This window comes from Chaetomium strumarium (genome assembly GCF_033439665.1).
Source record: "Chaetomium strumarium strain CBS 333.67 chromosome Unknown B0T15scaffold_2, whole genome shotgun sequence".
In the NCBI taxonomy this organism is placed as follows: Eukaryota; Fungi; Ascomycota; class Sordariomycetes; order Sordariales; family Chaetomiaceae; genus Chaetomium; species Chaetomium strumarium.
In genome coordinates, this window is record NW_026944430.1 from 4,587,009 (window position 1) to 4,614,684 (window position 27,676).

The 27,676-nt window shown below is 56.4% G+C and overlaps 10 protein-coding genes across 10 annotated transcripts; 6 read left to right on the plus strand and 4 right to left on the minus strand.

The window, feature by feature from the left end:
• Positions 1-288: 288 nt before the first annotated feature.
• On the minus strand, positions 289-5,212 carry B0T15DRAFT_430524 (SH2 domain-containing protein). Its single transcript, XM_062865718.1, has 4 exons — positions 4,804-5,212; positions 4,555-4,743; positions 883-4,498; positions 289-814 (listed from the first exon to the last, which is right to left on the minus strand). Exons 1-4 carry the CDS (start codon positions 4,978-4,980, stop codon positions 543-545), a joined length of 4,254 nt encoding a protein of 1,417 aa, XP_062724941.1. The 5' UTR covers positions 4,981-5,212; the 3' UTR covers positions 289-542.
• A 557-nt stretch (positions 5,213-5,769) lies between these two features.
• On the plus strand, positions 5,770-7,544 carry B0T15DRAFT_131931 (kinase-like domain-containing protein). Its single transcript, XM_062861754.1, has 5 exons — positions 5,770-6,197; positions 6,255-6,412; positions 6,473-7,004; positions 7,064-7,247; positions 7,304-7,544. Exons 1-5 carry the CDS (start codon positions 5,916-5,918, stop codon positions 7,393-7,395), a joined length of 1,248 nt encoding a protein of 415 aa, XP_062724942.1. The 5' UTR covers positions 5,770-5,915; the 3' UTR covers positions 7,396-7,544.
• A 576-nt stretch (positions 7,545-8,120) lies between these two features.
• B0T15DRAFT_390384 (HAD-like domain-containing protein) lies at positions 8,121-9,129 on the minus strand (the record flags this gene model as incomplete). Its single annotated transcript, XM_062864536.1, has 2 exons — positions 8,121-8,826; positions 8,996-9,129. 2 exons carry the CDS (start codon positions 9,127-9,129, stop codon positions 8,121-8,123), a joined length of 840 nt encoding a protein of 279 aa, XP_062724943.1.
• A 407-nt stretch (positions 9,130-9,536) lies between these two features.
• B0T15DRAFT_526382 (Fusaric acid resistance protein-like-domain-containing protein) lies at positions 9,537-13,394 on the plus strand. The gene is made up of 3 exons (XM_062868905.1): positions 9,537-9,756; positions 9,867-11,793; positions 11,847-13,394. The coding sequence occupies exons 1-3, from the start codon at positions 9,688-9,690 to the stop codon at positions 13,064-13,066; spliced, it is 3,216 nt and encodes a 1,071-aa protein (XP_062724944.1). The 5' UTR covers positions 9,537-9,687; the 3' UTR covers positions 13,067-13,394.
• A 249-nt stretch (positions 13,395-13,643) lies between these two features.
• Positions 13,644-16,554, plus strand: B0T15DRAFT_483590 (PRP1 splicing factor, N-terminal-domain-containing protein; the record flags this gene model as incomplete). Its single annotated transcript, XM_062866171.1, has 2 exons — positions 13,644-13,981; positions 14,145-16,554. The coding sequence occupies 2 exons, from the start codon at positions 13,644-13,646 to the stop codon at positions 16,552-16,554; spliced, it is 2,748 nt and encodes a 915-aa protein (XP_062724945.1).
• Positions 16,555-16,854: 300 nt separating this feature from the next.
• B0T15DRAFT_509554 (uncharacterized protein) lies at positions 16,855-17,423 on the minus strand (the record flags this gene model as incomplete). The annotated part of the gene is made up of 3 exons (XM_062867797.1): positions 16,855-17,022; positions 17,121-17,236; positions 17,312-17,423. 3 exons carry the CDS (start codon positions 17,421-17,423, stop codon positions 16,855-16,857), a joined length of 396 nt encoding a protein of 131 aa, XP_062724946.1.
• Positions 17,424-17,873: 450 nt separating this feature from the next.
• Positions 17,874-19,847, plus strand: B0T15DRAFT_526391 (uncharacterized protein). The gene is made up of 2 exons (XM_062868906.1): positions 17,874-18,507; positions 18,565-19,847. The coding sequence occupies exons 1-2, from the start codon at positions 18,252-18,254 to the stop codon at positions 19,581-19,583; spliced, it is 1,275 nt and encodes a 424-aa protein (XP_062724947.1). The 5' UTR covers positions 17,874-18,251; the 3' UTR covers positions 19,584-19,847.
• A 43-nt stretch (positions 19,848-19,890) lies between these two features.
• On the plus strand, positions 19,891-22,523 carry B0T15DRAFT_526393 (uncharacterized protein). The gene has a single exon (XM_062868907.1). It carries the CDS (start codon positions 20,022-20,024, stop codon positions 22,404-22,406), a length of 2,385 nt encoding a protein of 794 aa, XP_062724948.1. The 5' UTR covers positions 19,891-20,021; the 3' UTR covers positions 22,407-22,523.
• Positions 22,524-22,729: 206 nt separating this feature from the next.
• On the plus strand, positions 22,730-25,902 carry B0T15DRAFT_132061 (uncharacterized protein). Its single transcript, XM_062861756.1, has 2 exons — positions 22,730-23,182; positions 23,323-25,902. The coding sequence occupies exons 1-2, from the start codon at positions 22,820-22,822 to the stop codon at positions 25,558-25,560; spliced, it is 2,601 nt and encodes an 866-aa protein (XP_062724949.1). The 5' UTR covers positions 22,730-22,819; the 3' UTR covers positions 25,561-25,902.
• Positions 25,903-26,312: 410 nt separating this feature from the next.
• On the minus strand, positions 26,313-27,455 carry B0T15DRAFT_132066 (uncharacterized protein). Its single transcript, XM_062861757.1, has 2 exons — positions 26,953-27,455; positions 26,313-26,881 (listed from the first exon to the last, which is right to left on the minus strand). Exons 1-2 carry the CDS (start codon positions 27,351-27,353, stop codon positions 26,449-26,451), a joined length of 834 nt encoding a protein of 277 aa, XP_062724950.1. The 5' UTR covers positions 27,354-27,455; the 3' UTR covers positions 26,313-26,448.
• Positions 27,456-27,676: the final 221 nt, after the last annotated feature.

Here is a 27,676-nt window from a genome sequence, read left to right on the forward strand (position 1 = left end):
CAGCCCTACAGCTGAAGGCTAGGTAACCCCGCTGGGGGTTGGGTACCAAGCCGTATAGCATGGAATACGAGGTTCGTTCTCAGGATCTCCATATACGGACAGACGGATTACATAGGTACCAGGTAAGTATGTACTGTAAATAGTATCTACGTATTGCACTTGTATTGTAAATTACTGTATTCTCAAGATGCAGTAGTGAGGTTTAGGCAACAAGGAAATCCGCTACGCGTCTACGTCAACATCACCTGGAAGGAATGCGCATACCTAGGTATCTGAGGGGTTGGGCGTCCAGAAACAGTCCGCTCGACGGGGCCGGGCCTCGGGAGCATCTCTTTCAGTGTGGGTGTCGATTGAGATAACGTACCTAACCTTAATTCCCACTTTTGTCCCTCTATCCTGTGAGATCCCAGGTATCCATTTCACTAGAATATAGATAAAATTCAATACATCTTCACCGGATGCCCGCTAGTGTTATGAACCACAAATTCCAGGTGCCAACGCCTCTTCCAAATACCTAATGACCATGATCTGCAATCTCGTAATCAATGAACCCTCACCCCGCCGCCAGACTGCATCTTCAGCATCTCACTCTGGTACCGAAGCTTGAAGCCGTTGCAGAGCGCCCGCATATCTGGATATTGGTTCTTCAACAACTCGTACGCATGCGGAATCACCCGGACCATCCAGGCGTTGACCTTGGATCCCCGTGACGCCTTGAAGCAGAGGTAGAAGTACCCGGGATGTTTTGTGTCAAGGCAGAAGGCGTAGGTCGAGCGGTTGGGGTTGGCGTCGATATATGTGGTCAACCATTTCTCTACAACGGCAGTCAGATCTCGGCTCATACGCGGCGCAGGTGGATTTTGAAAATGTAGCAGGACTTACCAAGGTCTGCACGAGATCCCTTTTGGAACTTCTCGTGCTGCATGAGCTCCTCCACCTTCTTGGCCATCGCCTTGACATGGTCGACGATCAGCTCGTCCAAATCTGAGTAAGTGTATTTGCCGCCAACCCGAAGAACCTTGCCGACGGAAAACTCGTTCTCCTTTTGCAGCTCGAGCACATCAATGTGCTGGTAGACACCGTCGGCAACCTTCCACGTGATGGCCAGGTGGTCATTGCCCTTCGAAGACGGTCGAATGACCACTTCTCCAGGGGGCAGGCCACCCAAGTACTCCTCGGCTTGCGTGCCGTTGAAAGGCTTGAAGAGCGGGTGCTTGATGACCCTCTGCGTGCGGCCCGTGACCTTGTCCTTCTCGCGGAGCTCCTCTCGGTCTTCGTCCTCCTGCTTGTAGTCCCACTGGCCGCGCCCATAGTCGTAATGCTTGCGATATGGCCGGCGGAGCTCCTCCTCCCTCATGGTAAGCTTGCAGACGAAGTCCTTCCGATTGATATCAATCAGCTTGGCCTGAGCAGTCTGCCCGACCTGCAACAAGTCCTTGATTGAGTGACGGTAAGACACCTCGTGGGACTCGATCCTGCCCTCAATGCCGCAGTCCAATTTGACGATCGCGAAGTCATCCTTGACAACCCGGACAACTACCGGAACGATCATCCCCTCGCACAGAGAGTCTCTAGTCTCACCCGTGAACATGGTGAAGACCTGATCCGGACCCAACACGGCATAGTTCTTTCTAAGTTCCTCATAGGGACCCATCAGCTCGGCGCGGATCGCCTCCAGCGTGGCTCGCTTGCGCTGCTGGTATTCCCGCTCCAGCTGCTCGGCATACTCCTCGAGGATAAGCTCATTGACCTTCTCCTGCTCGTCCTCTTTGAAAAGCTTACGGACGATCGCGCCAGGGCCGTTTTCGTCTGTCTCAGCCTTGACGTCCTCTTCGTCCAACCCCAAGGCATCCGCCGCGACTTTGCGAGCCAAGTCGTAGTCCTCGGGATGGATACGCGTGTTGTCGAGCGGGTCAGAGTCCGGATTGGTACTGTCGTGCTCGATGTACAAGAAGCTGGCGCAATTATTCCACACCCGGGGACCGAGCACAGGGATCTTGTGACGTTCCGGGTCACCAACGAGCTCGTCTCTCGAAGAAACAACGCCGCCATTCGCGTTGATACCCTTGATGAGGAGCTGCGCTTTGCGCGGACCGAGGCCGGCAACGTAAGGCAGGAGATTCGCCGTGTATGGATCGCTCATGGCTTCGTTGATGTCCACGCCGCAGAGGTTGACAATGTCTACCATGGCCGTCTCGAGGTGCTTGTACAGCTTCTCCTGCGGCAGATACTGCTGGTATGGATGGACCAGGAGTGACGTGACATCCTTGCCCAAAGCGGCATACTCCTTCATGGGGTTCTGCATATATCGAGCAAGAGCTATGCAATACCGGGTGAGGGAGCCCAGCGTTGGGTGTTCTGCAACGGCGCGGGGGCTGTCCTTGTACAGCCGCGCCACCTCGTCGTTGACAATGACGACCTCCAGCAAGTCGCTGCGGTACTCGTTGGTGCCCGGATCATCGTACTCTGGACCCATCAGTCCTTTCTCACTGATGATGCCCTCGACGTCTTTGACGAGCCGCTGAGTGTCTGCTGAGAAGCCGGATATGCCCACAAAATCGGGGTTCTTCCGGCGGATCAACTCCGCAAAAGCGTCCCGCTGGCTCTCGTCCCTTGCCAGGTTGACAAATTTGCCGTGGTCAAGCACTCTGCCATCCTCCTCAACCCATGTCCAGCAAACGGGATCGCGGTTGGGATCACCCATGCCGTTGGACAAGGTCAGCACCCGTGGTGTGGTACCGAGGACCATGCCTTTGGGCTTGAGGGGTGCTTGGTCGAGTCGCTTGAAATACTCTTCCCGGCAAGTTTTCAGGAGCTCCTCCTGGCAGGCCGTTCGAAGCGAGTCCTTCACGCCCTTGGCGATCACTTTCTCAAGCTTGGAGAACGCAATGTCCAGAACCTTTTGGCGTTCCGAGTTCCATGCGTCGGCCAGATCGCTGAAATTATCTGACGCAAACTCGCTATAGAGCTGTCGCCGGAACTCGCGCTCATTCTCCAGATTGAGCTGGACCTCAACAAGCCCCTCATCTTCCGCCTTCATCATCTTTAGAAAGATCTCGGGTCGGACGGCGAGATCCCGTATAGTGTGGTTAATGAGATACTTGATCTCGTAATACGGGTGTGCTTCGTCGATCTTCCGAAGGCCCTTCTCGGTTCTACGGCAGCTCACAGAACCCATGGCATAGTATTGAATCCGGAAATGTTTGCGCATACGCGGGCTGACGAACAGCTCCTCGGCGTACATCTGGCGGGCGGCGTTGACCACTTGATCTGCGGTCGGGAAGTCATCGTTGGCCAGCTGATCGGCCAGGTCCGTGGGCAGTCTGGCATCGTCGTCCGACGACACCTTCTTGCCTTCGCGAAGAGCGTTCTGCGCAAGGCGGTCAGGCGAGATACCCAGGGCCTGGACAAATGTATAAGCCTTGGATCTCCGGATGCGCTCGAAAAGAGCTGTCTTGGCGCCAGGACGCTTCATCTCCTTCGAGGCACCGTTGCCCATGGCAGCGATATCCTTGAGCTGGGACGAGTACTGGAAGTTCACGTAGTCCTGCAGATCTTGCAGCTCTTCCAACGTTGCAGCCTGGTGCATCATGTCTTCCAGTACCTCGTCCTGTACGCCAGCTTCCCTAAGGTTGCTATACGTCTTTTCGAGGGCGTTCCTCTTCTCGACGAGCGAGCGGAACTTGATGTCGAGCTCTAGGATGCGCCAGAGATCGTCTTGAGTCAAGAGCTTCTCTGCATCGACCGTGTATTCGGGACCATCGTGGTCGCGCCCGTCCTGATTCCTGATCTTCTTGGCATGGATGAGGTAGTCTCTCCGGTGCTGGAAGACGTAGGGAACTTCAACGCCATCGATGATGAAGAACTCGAGGACTTTGCCGATAGCCTTGTTGAAGGGCCCGTGGAGATCGCCGGGTAATTGCTTCTTGGGCCACATGAGATTCGTAATCCAGCGTGCCTCTTCTTTGAAATACTCGGCCGACGTTTGCTGTTCCTTGAAGGGCTTGCGGTCGAGTTGGAATCGTTCGGGCTCATCAACGATGCGAATCTGGTTGTCTTCGTCCGTAAGAAGCTTCTCCTTTAGCTGCGACGGCTCAAACACGTCCTTCAGCTCGATTGCCTGCTCAGCGCGCTCGCGGTCTTCCTCGACGTCTTCCATTTCCAACGCCCAGTCGTAGTCTTCTCCATTGCCAAAAATCGCTTCCATATCATCGAGAGCATCCTTGTCCAGGCCAGTTGCATCAACAGCCAAGCCCTTGTCCCTTGGGCGGGCCACTTCCCTATCCTCCTGGCGCTGGATGCGCTCCTCGTCGTCCTCAGGATAGTCATCCTCGATAAAGTCGTCGAACTCATCGGCGTGCGCGCGGTGACTCGGGCGACCGTAAGGTCGCTCGTCGGCCACTTCATCCTCATCGTCAGAGAATATCTCGGCGAGACCGCGACGCTCAGTGCTCCTGTCTTCGTCCCGGTGGCCACGCTTGAGACGCTTGAACTTTGTCTGCAGCTCGATGGTCAGTACGTTAATGCATGCCGAAACGAATGTAGGTAACATACCTGTGTTTGCGTCTTTCGCTCCCACTCTGGATTGGCTTCACCGATTAGGTCCAGATCCTCCTCGTCAAGCTGTTCTTCTTCCTCGCGCTCTTGCCGCCGACGCTTCTTCTTTCTGCGCCGCTCACGTTCTTCCGAGTCATCGGCCTCCTCTTCTTCTTCATCTTCGTCAACGATGAAGCCTTCTCGGATCTGCAGAGGAATGCAAATTAGTTGTGCTAGGTTAGCAAGCGCGGCGCAAAACCAACGTACCCTTCTCGCCTCTTCTTCATCCTCGTCATCCTCCTCCTCGTCGCTAGAATCATCCAACATGTCATCATTTGCCTCTTTCGTACGAGTCTCGCCGGTCTCCTCATCAAATGACTCATCGTCCTCATCTTCGTTGAGCTCGGCTTCCCCGTCAATCAGGTCGCGCATGGAGGTACTCATGTTTGCTGCAGAGTCGCGCCACGCGCGGAGCGGTTCTTCGCGATGGAATAGAAGTCGGGACGAAATGCGTCGACTGCCGAGATACGGTGGCTTCGGTGTTGTGAATGAAGGTTCAGATAGCCGAAGGGTGAGAGGCCTCGAAAAAAGATGGTCAAAGAACCAAGGTCGATGGGAGACAGAACAAGAAGGCTGAAGGTCAAAGATCGGAAATTTCCAGGTGACCGTGTGGCACAGGACGCGTTCAGCCTTGCCTTGAACGCTGATGGAAAGCTGGCCCGTGCAAAGTCACTGCTTAGGTAAAGGTCTGGGCGCAGGAAGGATGCTCATGACCCGCGGTTACGTGCCCCTCATCAACGACCCCCACCCACCACTGGCCAGCGTCAACCGCCCAACTCAGGAACCTTCCACAACCCCTCAAAAAATAAAGCATACCGTTCACCTTGACGGCTGTTCTCCAAGATTACATCGTCATCCAGGCCTCTGTACGATTCACTGCTTTGCCAGTGGGCTTTGCGCGCTGTCGGTCGCAAGAGGCAGATTGCAGTTGAGACTGTCCCTTTCCACCGATCCCCGCCGTGTGGTTCCACTTTCGTCTCCGAGCGGTCCTCAACCTACTACTACCTTGCATACCGCCATCCCGTAGTCCCCATACAAAGACGAAGAAGTCAGCCATCTCGCCAGAACATTGTCGCGCTGTACTCCTGTACGGAAGCTACCTCTTTATAGTACTGTCCGTTCAACCGTCTGTCCTGCCAGCGACTCGCCCCAACGGCCTGAAAGTCCAAGTTTCGGCACCGCCCCTTAGCTGGGGAATACGACCTAGTTGAGGTTGAGCGCAATATCCGCAACATCATAAAGGCCTGACGGATCCCTGGCCGCGCGATCGTCATCTAGAGCTTTTCCGGGCGCTGTTCACAGCTTTAACGCCGCCCGTCATGGCTGATGCATTCGCGCCGCGCTCGATGAAGCGCAAGAATGTCAAAGGCCTTGCTCTAAAGGCCCCGGCCCCGAAACCTCCACCGACGGCCGAGAATGCACGTCTAGGGCCCGCTCATGGCAAGGGCGACGATAACGCGGCGCAACTGGAGATCGGTATTGAATTCAACCTCGATCTAAAGCCTGAGGACCTCGAGATCATCAAGGATCTAGGTGCGGGAAATGGTGGGACAGTGAGCAAAGTCAAGCACATCCCAACAAACACCGTGATGGCGCGAAAGGTTGGTCAGAGAATCCCTGCCTGGTTAGGTGCAGTAAACACTCCCTAACGAAATCAGATCATCCACGTCGAAGCCAAGAAGGAAATGCGCAAGCGTATAGTTCGGGAACTCCAGATCATGCACGGCTGCCATTCCGACTATATCGTCACCTTCTACGGTGCTTTCCTCAACGAGAACAACGATGTGATAATGTGCATGGAGTACATGGATGTTGGGTACGTGCCACATCGGACGGTAGTAGTCCATCTTAACATGGCCTGACCAGTATCCAACAGCTCTCTCGACCGAATCTCCCGAGTGTTTGGGCCAGTCCGCGTAGATGTCCTGGGCAAGATCGCTGAGGCAACGCTGGGCGGTCTTACCTACCTCTACTCAAAACACCATATTATGCATCGCGATATCAAGCCCTCCAACATACTCGTCAACTCCCGTGGTCATATCAAACTTTGCGACTTCGGTGTGTCTGGAGAGCTCATTAACTCCGTTGCCGACACCTTCGTCGGCACATCCACATACATGGCACCCGAGAGGATCCAGGGTGAAAAGTACACAGTCAAGTCGGATGTGTGGAGCTTCGGCTTAACGATCATGGAACTGGCCATCGGCAAATTCCCTTTCGCCGCGAGCGAGCAGCTGTCTGATGCTGAAAGCGCCCCTGCGGGCATACTTGATCTGCTGCAGCAAATTGTGCATGAACCGGCGCCCCAGCTACCCAAGAGTGACGCGTTCCCACAGATCCTCGAAGACATGATCCAGAAGTGCCTGTACAAGGAGCCCGAGCGACGACCGACACCTCAGGAACTCTACGTATGCATAAATCTATGTTCATTCCGACCCAACTTGCGGTGTGTTGACCATAAATGCAGGATCGCGACCTCTTCGTACAAGCCGCGAAGAGAACTCCGGTCGACTTAAGAGAGTGGGCCTGCGGTCTGATGGATCGGGACAATCGCAAGTCCCATCTCGCTCCCCAACTGTCTCCAGCGACGCAAGACCTCCTACGCACAAGTGATTCTCCAACATACGGAACCCAGGCAACACCAACGTCAAGTGGGTAATCTCGGTTCGGGGAAACGGAGTGTCACAGCGACTGACCAAAGTTACAGATTACCGAGTCGACCCCCGGCAGGCGGCGGATCACGCCAACTTAGCTGCGCAAGTGGATCGTCTGTACATCCGGGAGTGGGATCACGAGTAAGATCTACGACCACGCGGTTGTTCCCGAAACTAGACGTAGAGAGGAAAAGGGGGTCTCGATGACTTGGTCCTCGAGAGCAACCACGCCGGCTACTTCCCGTGCATTCCCCAAATGGGTAGCGTTCTTTTGCAAGCACCCTGTGCCCGAGGACTCCTTGGATAGAGCCTGCGGACGAGCGGGATGGCTCCAGACGCCGTCCGCTTGATTCTTCAGGAGCTTCTGATTTGAAGGCGTACTAGTATTTCGTGGACTTGGCAATGGGCACTCCCGGCCGTTCCATTGCCTCTTTACGCAGAGATGCCTCTTCGTCTTGTTCATTACTCTAGTGGAGGGTTCCCACATTATCTGTCAGCCGGATCTCCCTTACAAGTCGCACGATACGTCTCCCGATCGAGTGTTATTTCGTTTGAAGATTCCAGCATTTACCGGCGTCAGCTTTCCATCTCGTCTTTGTTATCCTCTTTCTGCTCTTTTGGCGGGGTCTCCTGCGCAGGAAAGCCGGTGAGTACTACCAACGAGGTAAAGGCGAGGCGGTTTTCGTGGTGAAACACTCGGGTAGCGAGGCTGCAGGTCAGCGGGATTTGTGCAGGCTGTCTTCGAGGGTTCTACATTCATTGTACCTTAGGTAGTCAAAATCAGCGTTGTCGTTGTGGCAAGGCACCTATTTCCCTCACACGAGACAAATGAAGGCCGGCTTGTCGGATATCCTATGTGCATGCCCCGTTTCAAAGCAATCCATTTTCGAGGACATCTATCAACTCGTCTAGGCGCGATATCACCAAGTCGGTAAGCTCGTGGTCCGCCAAGTGGCGGTTGACGTCGTTCACCAGCAGAACCGTCTTTGCCCCTGCGCGGCGGCCCGCGGTGATGTCGTCGATGCTGTCGCCCACCATTATCAAGCCGCTCGCATCCGCGACCTCCTCCCCGACCTCCGTCCGCAGCAGATTCCCGCCATCTACTTCCCAACTCTGGTTGTCCTCCTCCCCGGCCGACCGGCGCTCCTCCTCTTCCTGCTTAGCATCGGCGGGTATGCCCGCCTCACCCGTGCTCCTGCGCACTAGGCCCCAGCTCCGGGCAATGTGCAAGATCCCCGCCGGGTCTGGTTTAGGGGGGCGAAAGTCCCGTGTCACAATGGGCGCAAACACGCTGCCAGCGAGGAACTTGCTGAGTAGGTTGTTGACGGGTGTCTCAAAGTTGCGCGTGCAGATCCCCTTGCGGATGCCGCGCGAGTCGAGATAGCTCATGAGTTTGACCAAGCCCGGCTGAGCGACCTGCTTCAGCATGGCGCGCCGCTCGATGTCGCGGATCAGCTCCATTGCTTGATGTTGCTGTTCGGCCGTGGGCAGGCTGTAGACGTGCTCAAGTATGTCTACAGATTTGGCAATACCGAGCGCAGACCTCATCTCGGAGAACATGTACGTTTGTGGCTCGCTAGGGGGGAGAGTCAGCCAGCGAAGTCGGCTCATGTCTCACTTGAGTGGCATGAAGAGAGAAAGGTAAGGTTGGCAACTTCTCACAGTTGTGAACAGTTTCACCAACTGTGTTGGGAGATGGGAAGGATTTGAGTTTGTAATCAAAGACCACCAAGGAGACCACTTACCAAAGTGTACCATCAACATCGAAGACAATGCCCTCCAGCTTCCGTGTACTTGGACTGGGTGTGAATGGCCGGTTTAAAGGCGCGAACTTCCAAGATGCTTGAACAGACTGCATTATGGGCCAAACCCTGCGCATGGACGCGGAAGAGGCTCAGACTGGATTGATGGGAAGAATAGGTATGCAAGCACTCAAAGTGAGATTATATGTCCAGCTCTGGCCAATAAACCCTCTGCAATGTAGAGCATGACAGCGTACTGACAACCTCAGTCAGCCTCTTAATACTTAAAAAGAGCCCCGCGATTCTGTCGGATACCTGAGTGAGATTGGCAGATTGGCTATCCTAACTGAGGTATCTCCCCGCTCACCTCGATCTGATTACGGCGGGGCCGGATGGAAGCAATGGAAGCTTGACTCCGTCTGACAAGGCCAAAATGTGGGGCAACTGGACCAAGCTCCATTCATGCCGTCCCGCCCCATAATTAAGGCAGGGCGTGGGAGGAAGCTGTACCCCGGCTGAGCCTGGTCTTGGACTTCAGACAGACCAACCACCAACAAAGGACGAAACCGTTCATTCCTCCACAATTCCTTGCACAACGACCTAGGAATACAGATCCTGCTAAACCTTGATCGACTGCGACACAAACTAGCAATTGTCAGTACATTCCAAGAAATGGGACCTGTTTCGCGACGGAGATGAACTCCTCGCCAGCACCTCCAGCTTCAACACCCCCATGGGCCCCACGAAGGCCTTCCAAGAGAAGTGTAGGTTGGGTCTCCCGGACTCTTTCAACTACGCTACATCTTCTTTTGCTGCAAGCATTGCTTATGTGGTCTCTCTTGACTGCACATGTCGCTGATCGGACCCCTCCCAGAAACTTCGCAATGGAAGCGTCATCATTCCTTCCACGGGCGAGCGGTCTCACCGGACCTTCACGCTTCGCGCTTCAAGTTGGCTCCGAAGGAGTGCGCCCGAAGGTTCAGACGCGTCAACCCTCGCGCCATTTACCTCACGCGAGTCCATGTCAGACCGACTACACACCGCCGCGCATAAATTTCAAGATGGAGGCATACGAGTGCTCCGCTGGCTTGATTCTCCCGTAGGCCGTGGGGTGCTCAAGTGCACTCTCGCATACACACTAGGCAGTCTCGCGACTTTCTGGTCGCCGCTCTCAGAATTCTTGGGCAGGCCGGACGGCAAGCACGTGGTGGCTACATTAACGGTCTACTTCCACCCCGCCCGGTCAGTGGGCTCCATGATCGAGGCGGTCTTGATCGCAATTGTAGCCGTCGCATACGCCGAAGTCGTCTCGATGCTGTCCATGGGCACATCCGTTCTGTTCGGCGACGTTCTAGACATGGTCGCACTAGCCCATGTCTTGGTGTTGGTTGTGTTCATCGGGGGAGGCTTTGGCTTCATAGGATGGGTCAAGCAGAAGATGAATAACCCTCTGGTCAATGTCGGCAGCACGCTCGCTTCCCTGGCTATTATCAGCGTTGTTACCAAGGAGACAGCCGTCCTCACGAGCGTTTTCTCGAACCAGAAAATCGTCCAAATCTCCAAGATGCTTGTCATGGGCGTTACAACCACTACGCTTGTCAACCTTTTGGTGTGGAGAGAGTCTGCCGTATCCTCCCTGCGAGAGTCAATGACCAAGGCTTCTGTCTCACTTGGCGATATGCTCTCCCTGATCACCCGGGGATTCCTAAGCGGATCTGAGGATGAGGTGCTATCGCCCGAGTTTGCTGCAGCCTCATCTGCCTACAAGTCCGTCTACCCGCAGATGACCAAGAATCTCCGCGAGTCGAAGTTCGAACGCTACTTTCTGGGCTACGAAAAGGTATACCAGCTCGACAGAGGTGTGGTGAGATCCATGGAGACACTAGCCCAATCCATTGGCGGGTTGCGGAGTGCGGCGAACTCACAGTTTGCCCTTCTGAAGGAGCCTTTAAGTATGGCCCCGTTAACGCGCGTGACGAGTTCTTCCCCTGTTGCTTCTCCTCCGTTTTCGCCAAACCTGCGTTCGACGAACACACATAGAGGGTTTCCAGCGCTATCTGCGATCGACGAAGCGTCCGAGGAAGGCCAAGAGGACGTAAGGAGCCCGATTGATAGACGCCTGTCTGATGCCGCCGCCGCAAGCCTCCCACCATTTCGGCACCCTGCAGAAATATTTGAGCTTTTCATCGAGTTATTGGGCCCCTCAATGAAGTCATTGGCCTACACACTCTCCGAAGTCCTCCGGGATCCGCCATTCGGAGCCGCCCCTGACTATGAGATTACCATCAACGACCACTACCGCCAGAGCCTTACCGATGCCTTGTCCCTTTTCAACGATGCGAGAGTTCATGCTCTCCAAGAGCTGTACAAGACACTGGAGCTAGACCGCACAAGGTCTGAAAATGTCAAAGCTGATTTTGAAGAAGTTGCGGCTGCCTGCGGCCACTTCAGTTTCAGCCTGCAAACATTTGGAGAGGAGATGCAGAAGTATCTTGACATTTTGGATGATTTGAAGCACGCCAGCGAGCACAGGAAACGTAGCTGGTACTGGCTCAAATGGTGGAGGAACGCTCAGCAGCATGGTCGGAAGGTCTTGGCCCTGCCCTACGACAACGAGGAACGGGCTCCCTTGATCAAACCCATCAAGAAAAGCCAGCTGCCAAAAGGGATAGCCGATCCGCTGGTCAAGCGGAGAGATACGTATGCCTGGGAAGTCGCTCCAGAGACCAAGAAGCGCCGCGTCGTCGCGACCGTGTCCCAAAACATTCTACAAGTACTGAGAAAGTTGGCCAGGGATGACAGTGAGAAGCACCCTCTTCGCCCGTGGGGTTCTTGCATGCTGACTTCTAGATAGTCCGATTTGGCTTAAAGGTTGGTGTAGGGGCTGCTTTGTGGGCCTCGCTCGCCTTCATGCCGCAAACTCGCGATTTGTACCGGCACTGGAGAGGCGAATGGGGCCTCTTGTCCTTCATGATTGTCTGTTCCATGACGGTAGGCGCGGCCAACACCACAGGCTGGGCAAGGTTCATGGGAACAGTGATCGGCATCGCCACGGCGGGCATCAACTGGAACGTGTCCCAACATAGCGCGCTCGGCCTCATCCCTCTCGGGTCACTGGTTGCTTTCTGGAGCTTTTATGTGATCATAGCTAAGGGAAAGGCGCCGTTGGGCAGGATCACGCTGCTGGCTTACAACGTGTCGACGCTATACGCCTATAGCCTCTCGCAGAAAGTCGAAGATGACGACGACGACGAGGGCGGCGTGAATCCGATCATGCGAGAAATCATGCTCCACCGCTTCACGGCCGTGACCGTTGGCATCCTCTGGGGGCTGATCGTCTGCCGGTTGATATGGCCTATTTCGGCGCGCAAGAAGTTCAAGGAGGGCCTTAGCATGCTGCTACTCCAAATGGGCCTCATCTGGAAGCGTGGGCCGCTGGCGATCCTCCTTCGGAGCGATTGCACGCGCTCCTATCTCCGCTCTGGCGAGCAAGCTGCTCTTCAGAAGTACGCCGCGCGTCTCGACGCCCTCCGCACCAGCGCCGCCTCGGAATTCGAGCTGCGCGGGCCCTTCCCCGCGGAACAAAACCGCCGGGTCATGGAATGCACCCACCGGCTCCTCGACGCATTCTACGCCATGTCCCTCGTCACGCAACGCAAGGGAAACCTGACGGAGGGCGAACGCGCCCTTCTAGTATACACGGCCGACGAGCGGGCGCTGCTGTGCGATCGCATCTGCCACGTGTTTCAGGTGCTCGCCTCGTCGCTCATGCTGGAGTACCCCTTGACGGATGCTCTTCCTGGTGTGGCGACAACGAGAGATAGGTTGCTGAGCAAAATATTTCAGTTCCGGAAGGAGCATCAGCACGATGGAGGTGGCGATGGGAACAACCCCGGGGAGAACTACTTGGGTCTTGGGGTGCTGTCGCATGTAAATGTGAGGGAGCGAGATTATGAGCTGCTTTATGCTTATGCGCTTGTTACGGGCCAGGTGGCGGAGGAGTTGAAAATGGTTGCCAAGGAAATCGAGGGTTTGTTCGGAGTGCTGGATGAGGAAACGCTGTTGTTGCAATAGCCTCTTCCTCTGTTCACTGGGTTTGAGGTGTCTGGCGCCAAGACATGGGTTTCCGTCACGGTTGAAGATTGGAAGGTGTTATCCTCTTAGAGGGTTTTGTATATTCTGGCTATTCAAAGTAGGATTTCAGTCCGGAGTTTGGAAACATATATCATTCGGAAAGGGATTGGATGTAGTACTGTTTGGTTCATGACATGGCTTCTGCGGTGTTGTTGTGGGGAACAATTCAGGATATGTTCCAACTCTTATGTCCCTGATACCTGTACAGAGTGTATCAGGTACTTACATAGGCTATGGTCAGAAGAAAATGATCCCAGGTTCGATGATGCTCATCGTTTTCCCTGAATACGTACAATCCTGCAAATCAGTTTGGTTACGGTAGGTATATAACTTGAAGCGCAAAGGGGGCCTCGAGGGGGCATAGAGAACCCTAACCCCAGAAGGCGCAGATCCCTTGCCTCAGTTAGCCTCGGGCTCAGCCTAGGCAGCCTTGGCACTTAAACTGCGAATCGACTTACCGAAACGTCGAGAAAACAACATCTCGAACACCTACGTGACAGCAGCATCACAACACAGCATGACTAGCAGACGCGACTTCCTCAGCCAACCGGCGCCAGAAAACTATGTGGCTGGTCTCGGCCGTGGTGCCACGGGCTTCACAACCCGGTCGGATCTCGGTCCTGCGCGCGAAGGACCGAGCGAGGATCAAATCAAGGCCGCCGTCGCAAAACGGTCTGCCCAGCTCGGTCTGACCGAGCCGAAGGACGACGGCAAGGACGACGATGAGCGGTACCAGGATCCCGACAATGAGGTTGGGCTTTTTGCTGGCGGCATCTACGAGAAGGACGATGAAGAAGCTGATAAGATATGGAAAGAAGTCGACGAGAAAATGGCCAAGCGCCGCCAAAAGCAGAGGTTAGTAGTTGCCCGCGGTTTTCTTCTTCTTCCGGCTTCGCTTCAGATTACTTCCCTTCCTCCCTTCCTCCCCAACCACCCCCAACAGTCCCAGTCTCCGCCGTCGAGCACATAGTTTATCAGTCAGCATAGATGAGCAGAGTACCGACCGATAATCGCACAGGGAAGCACGAGAAAAGGCCGAACGAGAGGAATATGAGCGCCAGAACCCCAAGATCCAACAACAGTTTGCCGGGCTCAAGCGAGCGCTGGAGACGGTGACCGACGAAGAGTGGGCGAACCTACCAGACCCCAAGGACCTTACCGGGCGGACGAAGAGAGCGCGCCAAGCTCGCATGCAGCGCTTCTATGCCGTTCCCGACAGTGTCCTTGCTGCTGCTAGGGACCAGGGGCAGTTTGGCACGACCGTTGCCGACGACGGCACGGCCACCGAGGCGAACAAGGACGGCACCGTAACAGACTTCGCCAAGATCGGCGCTGCCCGTGACAAGGTGCTCCGGGCCCGTCTGGAACAGCAATCTCAGAGCAGCGGCATTGCCACGGCTGGCAGCGCAACAAGCATCGATCCCAAGGGCTATCTTACCTCGCTGTCCAACATTCAGGGCGCCGAGCAAAGCATCGGAGATATCGAGCAGTTCCGGAAGATGTTGAAGTCTGCCATCGACTCGAACCCGAAACAAGCGTCCAGTTGGATCGCCGCTGCCAGACTCGAGATTGCCGCCGGAAAGCCTGGCGCCGCGCGGAACTTGATCGCAAAGGGCTGCCAGCACTGTCCGAAGAGCGAGGACATCTGGCTCGAAAATATCCATCTCAACGACAACCGCAGCGCCAAGGTCATCGCGGCGCAAGCGATCCAAGCCAACCCGCACTCGGTGAAGCTCTGGGTGGAAGCAATGAAGCTGGAGAACGACCCGCGGTCCAGGAAAAAGGTCATCCGGCGAGCCTTGGACCATAATCCGGAATCTGAAGCGTTGTGGAAGGAGGCCGTCAACCTGGAAGAGGACCCCGCAGATGCGAGGATGCTGTTGGCCAAGGCCACGGAGCTCATCCCTGAGTCGCTTGACCTCTGGCTGGCGCTGGCGCGCCTGGAGACGCCAGACAATGCACGTAAGGTCCTCAACAAGGCGGTCAAGAAGCTCCCCAGCTCGCACGAATTGTGGATTGCTGCCGCTCGCCTGGAGGAGCAGTTGGGACAGGGCACCAAGAAACCGGTCATGAAGAACGCCGTCGTCTTCCTTGCGAAGCAAAATGCTATGCCGAAGCGCGAAGAGTGGATTGCCGAGGCGGAAAAGTGCGAGGAGGAAGGCGCCGTCGTCACGTGCAGCAACATCATCGAGGAGACGCTCGGCTGGGGTCTGGACGAGGACGATGATCGCAAGGAGATTTGGATGGAGGACGCCAAGGCGAGTATCTCCCGAGACAAGTTCGCGACCGCCCGCGCCATCTATGCGTATGCCCTGCGAGTGTTCCCCAACAGCAGGAGCCTCTACCTGGCTGCGGTGGATCTGGAACGCAACCACGGAACCAAGGATGATCTGTGGCGGGCGCTCGAGAAAGCCGTGGAAGCCTGCCCCCACGCCGAGGTGTTTTGGCTCATGCTCGCCAAGGAGAAATCCGGGGAGATCAACGAGGCCCGTCGGGTGCTGGCTCGGGCGTTTAAGCAGAATCCCGACAACGAAGACATATGGCTGGCTGCGGTCAAGCTGGAAGCCGACAATGGCTTCACCGATCAAGCCCGCGACCTCCTCAAGACGGCGCGTCAAAATGCTCCCACGGACCGTGTCTGGATGCGCAGTGTCGCCTTTGAGAGGCAACTGGGCGCCAACGAAACCGCCCTGGATCTGGTGCAGGAAGCCCTCCAGCTCTTCCCCGCGGCGCCCAAGCTGTGGATGATGAAGGGCCAGATCTACGAAGACATCGGCAAGGTGCCGGAAGCCAGAGAGGCATACGGCACGGGCGTGCGAGCCGTGCCGTCCTCGGTGCCGCTCTGGCTCCTCTATTCCCGCCTGGAGGAGCGCTCCGGCAACGTCGTCAAAGCCCGCAGCGTCCTTGACCGTGCGCGGCAGGCGGTGCCCAAGTGCCCCGAGCTCTGGACCGAGCTCATCCGGGTGGAGCGGCGCGCGGGCAACATCAACCAGGCCAAGAGCCTCATGGCAACGGCGCTCCAGCAGATGCCCAAGAGCGGGCTACTCTGGGCGGAGCGCATCCTGCACCTCGAGCCGCGCACGCAGCGCAAGTCGCTCATCACCGAGGCCATCAAGAAAGTCGAGGACGACCCGGTCCTGCAGGTCACGGCCGCGCGCATCCTGTGGGCGGAGCGCAAGCTGGATCGGGCGCAGAACTGGTTCGAGCGGGCGCTTCTGCTGGACCGGGACATGGGCGACACGTGGGCGTGGTATTACAAGTTCCTGTCGCAGCATGGCACCGAGGAGAAGAGGGCCGACTTGGTGGCCAAGTGCGTGCTGAATGACCCGCGTCATGGCGAGCACTGGCAGGCGGTAGCGAAGGACCCGAGGAATGCGGGCAAGAAGACTGAGGAGATATTGAAGCTCGTCGCGGCCTCGTTGAGCTAGTACGGGACGGTTAAGGTGTAGCGTACGGGGAATGAATGGTGGTATAGGGGTGACCATCAAGAGGAGAGGTTTGTTTAATGAGTTGTATTGATATCCTTAACGTCCTGCGAAAGACATCAGGCAGACCGGTTCATACTCGTCGCAGTCTCCCTTATTATTAAACCAAGCGGCTAAGGCATCGTTTTGCTGGCTCCTCACGAACATGCAGCAACCCCCAATGGAAATTCCCACTGAGCCTCCAACTGAGCTAACACGCATGACCAGGCAGGGTTCCGGTTCCCGCTACATGCATACAGCAGTTTATTTGCCGCCAAACCACGACGACAGATAGCTCTTGCTCTTGGCGGCTTTCTCCTCAACCGTGCGGTCGAATTGATCAATCTTCTTGAGCGCCTCGGCCTTGGTGTCCTTTGCGTAAGCTTCCGTCTCGCTCTTTGCCTTTGAGAGATCCCTATTCACCGCAGCGACCTGTCCCATCAGCGAGTCAGCATCAGTTGGTCATGGTCTTGGAACCACAACACACAGGATGAGGGGTAGTCAGAGAGAAGCAGATTGACTAAACTTACGGCGCTGTCCACCTTGGCGCCGACTTCCTGCCCAACGCGCCGGCCCTCGCCTTCGACGTCTGTCGAGCGATGCGGCATCTCACCCTTGACCTTGGCCGCGACGTGGTGCGCATCGCCTGTAGAAGAGACGGATATTGTGAGCTGAGTGATAAAAAAAACCGCGGAGATGGAACGGGTTTGCTTATGCTCACCTTCAAACTTCTTCTCGGCAGCCCGAGGCGAACCGCCGGCCGAGTACATGTAGTAGCCAATGCCGCCCGCGGCCGCGAGGCCGATAGCAAGAGGTGCTCTTGACTTGGACATTTTCTGAGTTTGATGAGTCTAAAAGATTGATTGGTGGGCGATTCTCGAGGCTGGGTGGCCTGTCGAAGCTGTGTGTACTGAGGTAGTCGTCTTCTGTGAGATCTCAAGGGGTCGATGGATGGAGGGGTATGTAAAAAGGATCTCGAATTGCACTGATACGGTTGGGTGAATGGGGAGAACGTCGTGAGAGAACGAGGGATCACACGATTTTAATTCTCGTCGGTCCTACACTACGGCAGGTGACAATACTTTCCCTGATGCGTTCTATTCGTGCCCCAGCTTTTGTTCTCCATTCCTACTCTCTTTGCCTGTTTTGCTTGAAGCTCTCTCATTTGAGCCGGCCATCTATGACGTAGGAGTGGGGACCAAGATGTCCTCTTGCAGCGGCCCCACAGCGCTTGGTTAAGTGGGAACCTGGAACCGCGACGGCAGGGCTGGCCAGGCCCGCATTCCAGTCGTTCTTCCTGGAGGCTTCCCAAATTTATTACCACCGTCACACGGGGTAATCACCGGGGGCACTTTCACGAGCCAGAAATTACATCATGCGCTCCGAGCTGTAGTGCAAGCACCAGCAAACTTCAGCGCCGTCTTTCAAGCTCTCTTAACCCTAGACACTGCTGCGGGTTAGGAAGCAGGGCAGCCGCTCCCGACAGCAACCGCTTCAATTCATCCAGGGGGCCCCGTCTCCATCGAGGCAGTCCTAACGTCCGACTGTCTGAGTCCTTGCTATCAAGACGGCTGGCCGCACGCGAATCCTTCGTTGTTTATATTCGCCAATGCGTTGACTGCATGGGAAGTACGGCAATCCGCGTGATGGCATGAGGAGCCATGCCCAAGATCCGAGCCCATCGTTCCTCGCGACGCGTACCGCCTCCCAAGGACAGCGACTTTGACCACGAGATAGATCTCGTCAACCGCGACGACGAAGTCAGTCCTCTCAGGCCGTCTTTACCGGGCGCATCTTCTTCCCAGCACGGCACCTCGGCTTCCAGCACAGGCCCCGAAGCCGTGCATGAGGCCCCTGGATCTGTTGGGGGAGATGGAAGGCAGGAAGAGACCGGGCAACCCTGCGTTCAGATTGAGCGTGAGTGTGGAGTGTCTACTGCGGAAGGCTCGGAAAGCAGTGCTGACAGCGTTCCAGAGCCTACACCGCAGGTAGAGATCAGCCGTGCCAGGCCAGGCACTCAGATTTCGAAAGACCCCGGCAGGCCAAAATCGGTCGAGTCAGCGATCGATATCCTGTATGAGAACCAACGAGGGGGCTTTCTCTGCGGCATACCGCTCTTCTCTTCGAAAGCGCTCGGCAACCTCGACCCGCCGCCGTGGACGAACTATGCGCACAAGCCCAGTCCGACCAACATTCACACCGCGCAGGTACCCGACCCTACCTGGGAATGGGCTTGGCCCGAATGGCGCATCAATCATGACGACGGCGTGGACGAGGACGGCTGGGAGTACTCGTTTGCCTTCTCCAGGAAGTTCTCCTGGCATAGGGCGCGGTGGTGGAACTCGTTCGTGCGCCGGCGAGCGTGGGTCAGGAAACGGGTGAAGAAGGATCCAAGCGACCTGGCGAAAGACCCGCACATGCTCAATCCCGAATATTTCACAATCCGGCCGTCCTCCGAGCTCGCCCGGGACCACAGTCCGAGCAGGGCCAGTAGCAGCAGGTTAAGTACCAGCACGGCCAACATGGAAGGCGCAGGAGGAAAACCGGCCATCGAGAATGGCGATCAGCTCCTGCGCATCCTTCGGGGGTCCCGGATCGACAGGGAGAAAATCGAAGCCGTCGATAACTACCTCGACAATGCGCAAGAAGAGTTGGAAGGCCTGCAGCAGATCATGCACGAGATTATGTCCCTCTTCGTCTTTCAGGCATCACGTCGGATCCTTCTCAGCAGGTTGACCGAGGTTTACGACAAGACCGCCGCGGAACGGAAGAACGGGAACGGTTCAGATGCGAAGGCAGATCGAAGAGTGGAAAACCTCGCCGCCGCTGTCAAGCACGCAGACGAAGAGGTGAGAAGGCTGGAGTACTGGAGCGATGTGAAGAGCATGGCCGAGGAGGGAGAATCCAAAGGAGCAGTGGACCACAAGCAGGGTTGGGATCCCACTTGGCGGGGGGTGGACAAGTCCGGACCGTCAGCTCCCCCGGCTCCTTGAGACAATGAAGAGGAAGGTATTCCATAGAAACTGTGGAGGCGCGAAAGTATACCTACAGTACAGCATACTTATTGGTAATACCTAAGGTAATTTCCCGATCAATGAGGTTATGAATGGAGGTATGAAAGCATGGGATATTGTTAAGTTGCAATGATACAGTTAATCATTTACTCTGTGCTATACACTGCATTACGTACTAGTACGGAGTACTGTACTCCGTATCATGTACGGAATGCTCATAGTCTTGGCATGCACCCACTGAGGGAAGGATGGATCCAGGTGGGGACTGGCCATTCTGGCACGTCTGGGAAGGGCCTCCGCAACACCAAAAAAACCCAGCCTAGAGCAAAGAGCGATCAGACACAGAGTGGATCACGGAAACCGTGAGGTACGGCGACCCTTTACAGACAAGTCCGAAGCCATGCTCGCACAGCATAAATGACCTCCAATTCCGTGCTTTCTAGGAGGTCATGCGCCGCCTGCAATTGCGCCTATCGGTCTTGGCTCACCGCGACACATCGTCAACGAAACCCGGGGTATCGCAACTTCTATCGAGCCCAGTCAACGACTAAGAAGGCCACCACAGAGCCATTCACGCACTCGGCTGGGCAGGATGGCGTCTCTTCCAATGCGGCAAAGCCTTCTCGTAGGCCCCCCATAAGGGCTGCCACCTCGAATTCGTCGTCCTCGCTCATAGACCGCCTAACCAATGTCCCCGTCTTGCCGCACAACACCGAGGGATCGGTCGTCATCAGACCCGCCTTCCCCTATCCGCACAAAACCGAAGCCCGCGAGGACCAGCGGAGACATCACCGCGCCCGCGGGCAACAAGCCCGACTGCAAAAGTTCCTGGCCCAGTCCGGCGACTGGCGGGAAGTCCTCCAAATCTTGGTCGATCATAGTCCCACTCACGAAGAGCCTCGGGATGCATTAAAAGTCATCATTCCGAAGGATTCGGTTGATCTCCTCTGGACGGATCGCGAGAACAATCTGTGGAACATCAAATCCAGAACACATTGTAAGATAGCGCTGTATGAGCCATCTGCCGACGCGGCCGAAGCCGGGAAGGAGAGCAAAACCGAGGCCAAAGGCGAGGACGAAGGCGAAGTGAGGAGCGAGAGCGAGCGAGAGGACTCAGACCCTTACATCACACTCAGTGGTCAGCCAGCGGCTATGGCTGCCGCGGTTGATGACATTCTGAAGGTTACCAAGGGCGCCACTGTCATGAAAGTGCCCGACGGCTCCAAGCTGCCTCTGCGCGGGAAGGCCGTCCACTATCACGTAACACCGAAGCCAATACACCCCTACAAGCTCACCCAGAGGGCAGATCAGATCCCACGACCGGATCAATGGACATTCCAGACATTCTACCAACATGTTTGTCGCCTGACCCTGGGTGAGCTGAGCCCAAGTCTTGCTAAGGAGCTGTACACCCGCTTTGCCGGTCAGGGATGGGAAACGCACCAGACGGCGGTCGTGAAGCAACTGCTTTCCGTCTTCAATGACCCAGTCGCCTCAACCGCTGCGACCATCCCGGCGTTCAAAGATGCCCTAACCTATCTGGTACGGGCTGGCGAGTCTTTCGTCAATGAGGCTCGGGCGCTCGTTGACCGCGCCCGCAGTCTGGGTCTGCGCATAGACGCGGACGTCTTCAACATCCTAGCCGAGGCGCCAGTCAAGTCGCGGAACTTGCCCGCGTTCAAAACGATACTACGCCAGATGATCTCGGACGGACACCGGCCAAACCTACGCACATGGCTCCTCTTTTTCCGCCTGGTCGAGGCCGAGGACGTCAGGCGATACATCGTCCATGCGATGGACACCAAAAACCATTTCGCCAACGTTGCGTCAGCGATCGAGATATCGACTGAGATGGCCGACCACGATATGCACCGCGCGATACAGTTGGGGCAGAACTTGGAGGTCTTCCTTGGCGCACAGCGTGCGCTGTACGGCCCAGAGTGGCGGCTGACCACGCGCGCTGCCAACATGTACCTTGACGTTCTCGGGCGTTATGGTAAATTCGAGGAAGCAAGTCGGCTTCTAGAACATATGTTCGCGTGCGAGTCCCCCAAGCCAAACAGCGACTCCTTGAGCATCCTTTGGAGACACTGCAAGTTGCAAAGCAAGATCGAGCAGGCCATCAAATACCTTCGCATGTTTGAAGAGCATCGCCGATACGTAGTCAACGGAGAAGCGCTCGAGCATTTGTTTACGACTGCTTGGAAGACGAAGAAGCCCTACGTGGCCACTGCCATCTGGCGGTACGCTCTCTTGACAGATATGGCGCCTTACGCCGTGCGACAGCGCATTCTCGATTGGCTAGAAGGGCATGGTTCCCCGAAGCTTACGAGCCGAATAGGCAGCCTGTGGGAGCCCCCTAACGGATGCAACCTCACCAGACAGCAATTTGTGGAATATCTCGCGCTGTGCGACTACATCAACGATAAGGCCCGAGCTGAGGGCCTTCCGAAAACAAGAGTTGTCTTCACAGGGCCCCCAGCAGCGCAACCACGCCGGAGCACCGACGTGGACGAGGGCCGTGGCAATGTTTTCTGGCACCTGCCTGCCAGAATGAAACACAGGCTTGTCTACAACTGGGGGTCGGAGAGAGGTCGCAAAATGAAGCCGGCCATCCGCCTCGGCGAGTTCTTGGAGAAGGCCCTGGAACGTGATTACCGGGTGCACGCAATGGCGCAGCAAGGGAAGGAAGGCGTGATGGCGCTGGAGCCGGGCTCGGTCGATCCACAGCCCGTACCACTGCCTCTTGTAGAGCGCCATCCATATGCTCTTCTGAAGTATGACCAGCATAGCATAAGCTAGGTATTGCCTACCTTGGGTATGTAAGGCATTCTATGGATGTAACATTATATATGACATTTGCAAAGTGTTGAGGATACCTTATCTACGTCTTGAGAAATGCCAACTCGGTGTGATCTGTAACTGCTGTGTTAGTGCCGTTGAAAAAGCGGGGAATTGACTGACCGACCGTCTTTGTGAGTTGTGAGTTTGAATGGTTCTTCAAAAGCGCCATGACAGTACGCAGTGATCGCATTACTGTACCTTCACGAAATAAAGCGCATACATTATAGTTGTCCCTGTTCCAGCCAGGTACAGCTATGAAACATAGCCGGCTCGGGCGCAGCCCGGGGACACAGCACTTGAGAAGTTAGAAGGAATCAAGGCACGATCAAGCGAATCCGAGCAACGTCATTTATTACACCCCAACACGCGACATGACCCATCCGCCACGGGCATCGGGCATCGTGCCCGCCCAGCTCGGCTTCCTAGCCATCTACAGTCCCGGCCTGGGCACGACAGACGAGACGATCGACGACCAGATCGTCTACTATGGCTCGGCCAGTACCCAGTCAAGCCCAAGGCGGCGGCGCCAGCGTGCCAGTACCGCCGGCGACGGCCGTCCGATAGAGAGCGTCTCCAAGGAGGAGCGCAACGAGCGGCTCCGGCAGATTGGCCTTGCCCAGGGAATGGTCGAGTTTGCCAGGAGCTTTTCCGGCGGCCAGCCCGTCGACGCCATCGACACGGAGCGCAGCCGCGTGGTGCTGCATGAGCTGGAGCCGGGGTGGTGGATTCTCGCCGTAGGTGTTGTCTCTTTACTTTTTCTTTATAAATAAAAAAAAAAAGAAAAGAAAAAAGAAAAAGAGAAAAGCCGCTCACACACTCTCTGCTTTTCCTCACACGATGAATCCGAACTAATATATATCCACACCGGACACAGTCCATCGACCTGACCCGTCTCCCGCTACCGACAAGCAAGACAGCCGCAGTAAATCCCCTAGGCCCCGGTCCTTCTTCACCTCCTCCCAAAGAAACCCCGCCCTCCTCCTCCCAACAACAACAGAAGTTCGAGTACTCCTCCCGCGAGCTCAAACCGCCCCTCCTACTCCTGCAGGACCTCCTCCGCGCGCATACGCTATTCCTGCTCCACCACGGCCACCCCTCCCTCGCAGCGCTCTATGCCACCGGCCCTTCTTCTTCTTCTTCTTCGCGCTCCCAGTTCACCGCGCTGCTGGCGCGGTACTGGGACCGGTTCCTGCCAACGTGGAACGTGCTTCTGCACGGCGGCAACCCTGCCTGCGCCGTCATGGGCGGCATCAAGATTGCGGCGAGCGGCGAGCTGGGGATCGGTGTCGGGGAAGAGGAACGCGGCAGCGGGGAACGCGAGGTTCTGGAGGGGCTTGTGGGCAGCGTGGAGGGGTTGGTGGACTTGGTGGTTGGTCGGTTTGGGTGGTGGTCTCCAGTGGTCAAGAAGCTGGCTGGGCCTGGGGTTGGACATGGTAAGGTGGGGAGGAGAGGTGGGAAGCAGGAAGAGAGGAAAGGGGAGGAGGAGGAGGAAGTTAGCGTTGTTGAGCGGTGGCTTGGTGTGGGGGAGGAGGTTGGCGCGGAGGATGGTGCCGTGTTCTTGGGCGTTGGGGCGCTCTCGAGGCGGTCCCTTCGTGCAGTCACCTGTTGGATGGAGGATATCTATACGTGGGGTGAGAATGCGTATGGTGTGGCTAATGGCGCCGCGGGGAGTGGATCGCGGGCGAAGAGGCGGAGGGCGGAGGGCAAGAAGACGATGGGTGCTGATCAGACGCCCCCCACCACGGATGACAATGCTGGGCAGACGAGAGGGAAATCCAAATCGCCCGGGCCGCCAACGTTGGGAGACGCCCAGCCGGGTCCTGCCACTCCCGGAGATGCTACAGCAGAGAACGGGGAAGCAGGCGGCGGGATGGACAAAATGCTCAGCTACCTCAAGCTGGGTTACGGCACCTACTGGTCCCTGGGCATGTCCGGCGCCGCGACGAACTCAGACACGGAGGATGGATCGGCAAAGCCCACTGACGCTGCTGAAGGAAACAATACCTCACGGCGGTCTGCAAAACAGGACCGCAATACAGGGCGCTTTCTCATGGGGCTGGCCGAACAGAACCACGCACCGGAGCAGCAAGACACACCAAGCCAGACAAACACGGCGACGCAACCAACGGTCTCGGTCGAGCTCGAAGCCGGAGTCGATCAGTCTCCACAGCCTGGATCAGATACTCCCGGGACAGCTGCTACAGACGCCGGCAACCGAGACCGCAAGAAACCAAACACAGCCGAACTCTGCCCCGTCATCTACATCCACAGACCCTTCATCTACATCCTCCTCTTCCAACCCACCATCTCACAACCATGGAGCGAGCTCTCCCAGTCCCTCGATGTGCAGCTTTCCCGTCTCCACAAACCGCTCCTCACATCCACCGCCTACCGACCGGAAAAGCCCATTCCCGGCGGAGGAGGAGGAGGAGGAGGAACCGCGCAAAGCGACGAGATCTACGACCTAGTCTTCGACCCGCACACACTAGCCATCCACTCCACAATCCCCAACATCCCCGACCCGGCGGACTTACCCCTTGCACCACCACCAATCTCCCGCCCCCCGCCGCCTCCTCCCCCTTGGACACGCGCCGAAGCGCTCAGCACGCACAACCAGATCCTGAACATGTACGCGGGCACGCGCCGGGACCTGTCCGTGGCGGAGCGGACGTGCAAGACCAGCCGCGGGTGGTGGGTCGTTTGGAATCGCAGTAGGAGCGGCGAAGGGCCAAATGATGGCGATGGTGATGATGATCGTGTTGGTGATGATGTGCTACGGGCAGCGGCTGAGCCCGAGGGCACCGCCACCTCCACCTCCACATCCCGGTCGGGATCATCTGGGGTTGCTGGGTCTGGGTCTGGTGGTGATTCCGAGAAGGAAGGTGGTGTTGGTGCTGGTGCGAAAGAGATATTCCTTGTTCGCAGGGCAAGCGATCACGCCGGCGGTGGTGGTGTCAGGGGCGTGAGCACCTCGTATATTGGTGGAAGTGGTGGTGGTGCTGCTGCTGCTGGTGGTACTGGCGGGTGGGCTGATGGGGCGAGCAGGCTGGCGCAGGGGATCGGCGTGGATACGAGGAGGTATATCGAGGGGTTGCTGAGTCTCAACCGGTGATGAAGTACACGTGTAAGTGCAACGGGGAGGTCTCAATCTGCGAAGGTAGGTAGCTACGGTACATAGAACGCATACGCACATTTACAATACTAGTAGTAGTAAACCCTGCGGAGGGCTGGAGGTGAGTGTATTTGTAGTTGTACATAGGTACAGTAACAGTACCTTCTAGTGGTGTTTTTGACGGCGCTGCTCAATGGAGTCGTTCTTTAATGTGATACACGGCCGATACGGGGTCTTAGTGATGTCCAAGACACACGACTGCATGGTGCCTGCTCTGTGAAATTAGTCGTATTTTCCTCACTACTCCTCCCCAATGAGCGAAGGCCGCGCGGCAATAATGGAACGGTAGCTCCAGCAGGGGGTCTGAGTCAACTGCAGTTCGCACAACGTGCTGTTGTCTATTCCATACTGTGAGGCGGGGATGATCAGAATAAATAACCTAGAGCAGATTGTCTCTGCAAGGAGTCAAGGTAGTGGATAGAACACTCACGGCGCCGCCCAAAAACCATGCATTGGACCATCGAGTTCGATGTCAATTCCGAAAAGCCCGGTTGTGCCTCTAAGTATATACAAGAAATAAGGTCTATCATGTGCGCTCATTCTATAGCGCCCTGTTCCCTTCTTTTTTCCCATACTCCAAGCCTGGAGCGTCGTCAGACACGAGGCCGCCTGTAGTTTTCCAAAATGTTGTGCTCTCAAAGAAGGGTATATATATCCCGCCCAATGTTTCGGTGACGGGCAACAAGAAAGTGAGATCGACATCACAATCGTAAGGCCAGGGGCCCGGGTTGGTTGAATCATGGCAAAACAGCGGCTGGCTTGTCGCTGTTCTCCTCGACGCCGGCGTATCCTCCGCCAACAAGTCCATGCCAAGGGGGAAAAACCCCCTTAGTTGAACCACCACTCGACCGGCTGACGGCCGCCATCGAGCGAGTCATAGAGCTCCAGGAACAGCTTCTCGGAGGCATCAATGTCTCCAACGGCGCAGACCGGGCACTTGTCGTGGACCTTCGCTGTGGTTGTCCTGCCGTTGGCCTTGATGGTGATGGTCTTGCCGCACATGGGGTTGCCGTTGGATTGAGCGCCCATCAACGATGCCGCGACGGCGACGATGTTCTCCTTGTGATCGTTGTCCTCGTCGTGGAAGCCGCACGAGCCGAGACCCAGCTTGAAGTAGGTCATGTCGCCCTTGTAAGTCGCCCCGCCGCTGCCAGAGTCGCCTCCGCTACCGCCGGTCTCGGCGGGAGGCGGGCTGCTCGAAGACGGGGTGGGAGCTGGGGGCGGTGCAGGAATAGAGGTAGAGGGCTGCACCACGACAGGGCTATAATAAACGCACAAGCAATGTCAGTAGATGCATTAAAGGTGCCATTTTAAATCGCGTTGACAACATACGGAATAGACACAGGCGGCACCACCACTACGGGAGCCTGCGAGGTGCTAGTAGTCGGTGCCGCAGAACTTGGGCTCGGCTTGGAAGGCTCAATGAAGACGCCGGGGCTCTGGCTAGCGCTCGTGGAGGTAGACGAGCTTGTTGAGCTTGATGAGCTTGTCGAGGTCGTGCTAGTGGTTGTAGTAACCTTAGTGCTTGGCATGATGAGCTCCGTGGTGCTCTCGTCGACAAGAGCCGTGACCGTCTCGTACACGGTCTCAGTCACCCATTCCACCACGGTCCCACGCTTGTCGTGAAGACGACCATGATCCTTCCGGCGATGCTGGTGGCTGTGGCCATGACCGTGGGGCTGAGCAACAGCGGCCGCAGCCAACACACTGGCAACGAGCACAGTTGACTTCATTGTGAACAGGCACGTTTAGGGCCTGGTTTAGGGCCAGGAATGAGAAGCAAGAGTGATCGGCGGATCGGTTGGCAGCAAGTGATTGTGTTGTGACGCCGGTATGCTGCTTGTATCGACCTCTGAAGTGATACTGTAAAAGGAGGGCGGGCTCACTGAGCCAAATCAGAAAGGAATGACTGTCGGAAGGGCGGGTGGAAGCAAATAATGAACGGAGGTTGTGATGTGAAAAGAGCGCAGGGTAAAACCAATCCAAGACAGCTGAAAGTGAGATTTAAGGTCTCCCAACCCTTCCCGGAGAAGCAAGGGTTGTTGGGCCTAGACAG

Coding starts and splice junctions, on each gene's coding strand:
- B0T15DRAFT_132066 (XM_062861757.1), bottom strand. CDS start 27,353: ATGAAGTCAACTGTGCTCGTTGCCAGTGTGTTGGCTGCGGCCGCTGTT. Junction 26,882..26,952: donor GTGCCGCCTGTGTCTATTCC/GTATGTTGTCAA, acceptor CGTTTATTATAG/CCCTGTCGTGGTGCAGCCCT.
- B0T15DRAFT_526382 (XM_062868905.1), top strand. CDS start 9,688: ATGAACTCCTCGCCAGCACCTCCAGCTTCAACACCCCCATGGGCCCCA. Junction 9,757..9,866: donor GAAGGCCTTCCAAGAGAAGT/GTAGGTTGGGTC, acceptor GACCCCTCCCAG/AAACTTCGCAATGGAAGCGT. Junction 11,794..11,846: donor AAAGTTGGCCAGGGATGACA/GTGAGAAGCACC, acceptor ACTTCTAGATAG/TCCGATTTGGCTTAAAGGTT.
- B0T15DRAFT_430524 (XM_062865718.1), bottom strand. CDS start 4,980: ATGAGTACCTCCATGCGCGACCTGATTGACGGGGAAGCCGAGCTCAAC. Junction 4,744..4,803: donor ATGAAGAAGAGGCGAGAAGG/GTACGTTGGTTT, acceptor ATTCCTCTGCAG/ATCCGAGAAGGCTTCATCGT. Junction 815..882: donor GGGATCTCGTGCAGACCTTG/GTAAGTCCTGCT, acceptor CTGCCGTTGTAG/AGAAATGGTTGACCACATAT.
- B0T15DRAFT_131931 (XM_062861754.1), top strand. CDS start 5,916: ATGGCTGATGCATTCGCGCCGCGCTCGATGAAGCGCAAGAATGTCAAA. Junction 6,198..6,254: donor ACACCGTGATGGCGCGAAAG/GTTGGTCAGAGA, acceptor TAACGAAATCAG/ATCATCCACGTCGAAGCCAA. Junction 7,248..7,303: donor CCAGGCAACACCAACGTCAA/GTGGGTAATCTC, acceptor CCAAAGTTACAG/ATTACCGAGTCGACCCCCGG.
- B0T15DRAFT_526391 (XM_062868906.1), top strand. CDS start 18,252: ATGCCCAAGATCCGAGCCCATCGTTCCTCGCGACGCGTACCGCCTCCC. Junction 18,508..18,564: donor ACCCTGCGTTCAGATTGAGC/GTGAGTGTGGAG, acceptor ACAGCGTTCCAG/AGCCTACACCGCAGGTAGAG.
- B0T15DRAFT_132061 (XM_062861756.1), top strand. CDS start 22,820: ATGACCCATCCGCCACGGGCATCGGGCATCGTGCCCGCCCAGCTCGGC. Junction 23,183..23,322: donor CGGGGTGGTGGATTCTCGCC/GTAGGTGTTGTC, acceptor CACCGGACACAG/TCCATCGACCTGACCCGTCT.
- B0T15DRAFT_526393 (XM_062868907.1), top strand. CDS start 20,022: ATGACCTCCAATTCCGTGCTTTCTAGGAGGTCATGCGCCGCCTGCAAT.